This window comes from Hipposideros armiger, unplaced genomic scaffold (genome assembly GCF_001890085.2).
Source record: "Hipposideros armiger isolate ML-2016 unplaced genomic scaffold, ASM189008v1 scaffold_5, whole genome shotgun sequence".
NCBI classification, from domain to species: domain Eukaryota; kingdom Metazoa; phylum Chordata; class Mammalia; order Chiroptera; family Hipposideridae; genus Hipposideros; species Hipposideros armiger.
The window spans coordinates 2,061,095-2,063,839 of NW_017731355.1; the positions used below are offsets into that span (position 1 = coordinate 2,061,095).

General features: G+C 28.7%; 1 protein-coding gene across 1 annotated transcript in view; it reads left to right on the top strand.

Annotated features, from left to right (window-relative positions):
• The window catches only part of CUNH14orf39 (chromosome unknown C14orf39 homolog), a 59,235-nt gene that overhangs the window by 41,839 nt on the left and 14,651 nt on the right, over positions 1 to 2,745 (top strand). The window contains exon 13 of the mRNA XM_019646024.1: positions 2,127 to 2,184. Within this exon, the coding sequence (XP_019501569.1) occupies positions 2,127 to 2,184 (58 nt within the window). The remainder of the gene's footprint in view (positions 1 to 2,126; positions 2,185 to 2,745) is intronic.

Below are 2,745 nucleotides of genomic sequence, written 5' to 3' on the forward strand. Positions count from 1 at the left end.
AACTTCAAAATACAGAAACAAAAACTGACAGAATTAAAGGGAGAAATAGACAAAAGTACACTTAGTTGGAGATTTTTAACATCCCTTTCTCAGCTATTGATAGAATTAGACAACACAGTCATTAAATATCTTTTATAAAATCTGAACAACATTATTGACTTCTTGACCTAACTTACATTTATAGAATACCATGTTCAGTAACTGCAGCATATATATTCTTTTCAAGTGCTGATGGTACATTCACCAAGAGAGGTCATATTCTGAGTCATAAAATGAGTCTTAATACATTTTAAAAAACTGAAATCACAAAGAGTATATTTTCAGACCACAATAGAATTAAATTAGAAACGAAGAGCAAGATATTGGGAGAATCCTAAATATTAAGGTTATGGATCAAAGAACAAATCATGAGAGAAGTTAGAAAAAATTTGAAATGAATCATTATGAACATTCAGCATGTCAAAAATTGTGGATGCTGTCAAAACCAGAGCAAAAATGATAATTTATTTAAATTATTAATTATTTAAAGTTAATAGAAAAGAAGAAAGTCTAAAATTAGTGACCTAAAAGTTCCACCTTGAAAAGCTAGAAAAAGAACAAAGTAAACCCAAAGTAAATAGAATGAAAAAATAAGAATGATAAGAGAAATCAATGAAATAGAAAACAGAAAATAAAGCTGAAGTTAGTTCTTTGAAAAATATTAACAAAATTTGTGAACTCCTTACTAGACTAACAGAAGACAATTCACCTGTGTTAGGAATAAAAGAGAGAGTATCATTATAGATCTTATGGACATTAATAAGAGAATAAAATGAGTGAAATAGAGTATTGGTGGGGGGAACCTCACTTTCTAAATAATAAAACATTCTATAAAACTAGAGCAATCGAAACAGTGAAATAATGGTACAAAGAATGATAGATTGATGGCTTGGTCTAGAAAGTCTTGACACAAAAGAAATTAGAATGTGATAAAGATGAGCCCACAAATCAGTAGGGATAAATTGGGCACTCATCTTGCATGTACACTAATAAAAGTTACGAATGCATTAAATTAAAAATGTTAACCATAAATATTTCAAAGGAAATATAGGTGACTATTTGCCAGATCTTAAGAGGAGGAATGATTCTCTAAGCATAAAAACAATGAAAGAAGAGCCAAAAGAAAATAAAGTTTGGGTTTGGTTACATACAAATTTTTATATGTTAAAAAATTTAAAAGCAAAGGAAAAATGTGATATAAAATATTTGTAATAATATGACAAAGAATGTATATGTTTAATATGTAAAGAGCCCTATATATACCAATGAAAAAAATTATTGCCTCAATAGATATGTGGACAAAGTTCATGTGGTGAATAGATAACTCACTGAGAAAGAAAGTCAAGTGATTTATAAAATCTGTGGGAAAAACACCTTTCCTTATTGTCAAAGAAATGAAATCTGTGCATAACAGTATTCATATGCACTTTATATTAGAAAAAGGAATAGAAACTACCTAAATATTCAAAATAAATAAATGATTGAAAATGTATGGTATGTCAATATAGAGGAATATTAAAATGCCATAAAAAGAATCAGGTTTTGGGAGAATAGTGACATGGAAAAATGCTCATAATGTAACAGTATGAGAAACAAAAGAGAACAGAAAACTATGTCTCATGATCCCATTTTTTTAAAAGCCTATCTTACAGAGAAAATAGACTCTTTGGCAGCAAAGCTTAATCTGAAGTGACATGAAGCTATCATACTTCCAATTACTTTTATAGGCAGGAAAACAATACCAAGAACCTGAATTATGAAACCTTCAGAATAAAGCAAAAGTTAATTAGAATTTTAGGTTATATTACTATTCCAAAGTAGGAACTATCAACTATCCTTAGTACAATATATGTTGCCTCTTAATTTATCTGTTAGAATCAAATCAGTAAGCCTATTTTAATATAAGTAAACGATAGGTTTTGAAGATAGATCTCTTTTTAGTACAATAGTGTGCTATATAGAATGTTGCTATTTTGTCTGCTCTAATTATGCTTATTAGAAAAACCAGGCTTTAGATTCAAATACAAATGCTGTATATACTGTTCTACTGATTTCATGAGTAATATTTAATGAAAATTATTTTCCAGTTTAATGAACATAACGCTGCAGGAAATTTAAATCCTCTCTCATCACAGCAAGAAATTGGTAAGTGATTTGAAGTTTGTTACATATAAAAACATGTTAACTTTAACTTTTACATTTATTCGTCTCTAACTGATTTTCTTAGGCACTCAGTTTATTTTTTAAAAATTACTTCTGTACCACTCACTAATTATTATTATTATTTTTAGCAATTTAACTGCTTCTCTCACTACCAAACATGTTTTCTCCAATATTATTAATGACTTACGAATTATCAAACATTATGGGTATTGCATTTATTACCATATTCAGTCTCTGAACCTTCTTTCTGGAGTTTTGGATATCCTTCTGTATCTCTGGTGCTTACTTTTTATTGGAGCTTCTTTTTTCTTTTATCACTTGATTAATTATTCAACATATAGATATAAACATATATGTGTGTACATAGTATACTTTATATCAGGTACTGCTTTTGTCTCTGGTTGTAGAATAGTGGACAAGAATGCAAAGTTCTCATAGGATTTATGTTCTAGTGGGAGAGAATGAAAATCGACAAAGAAATGATTATATGTCAGGTAATGCACTAAACAATAGTTGATATGAGTTTAAAATGGCAATCAGACT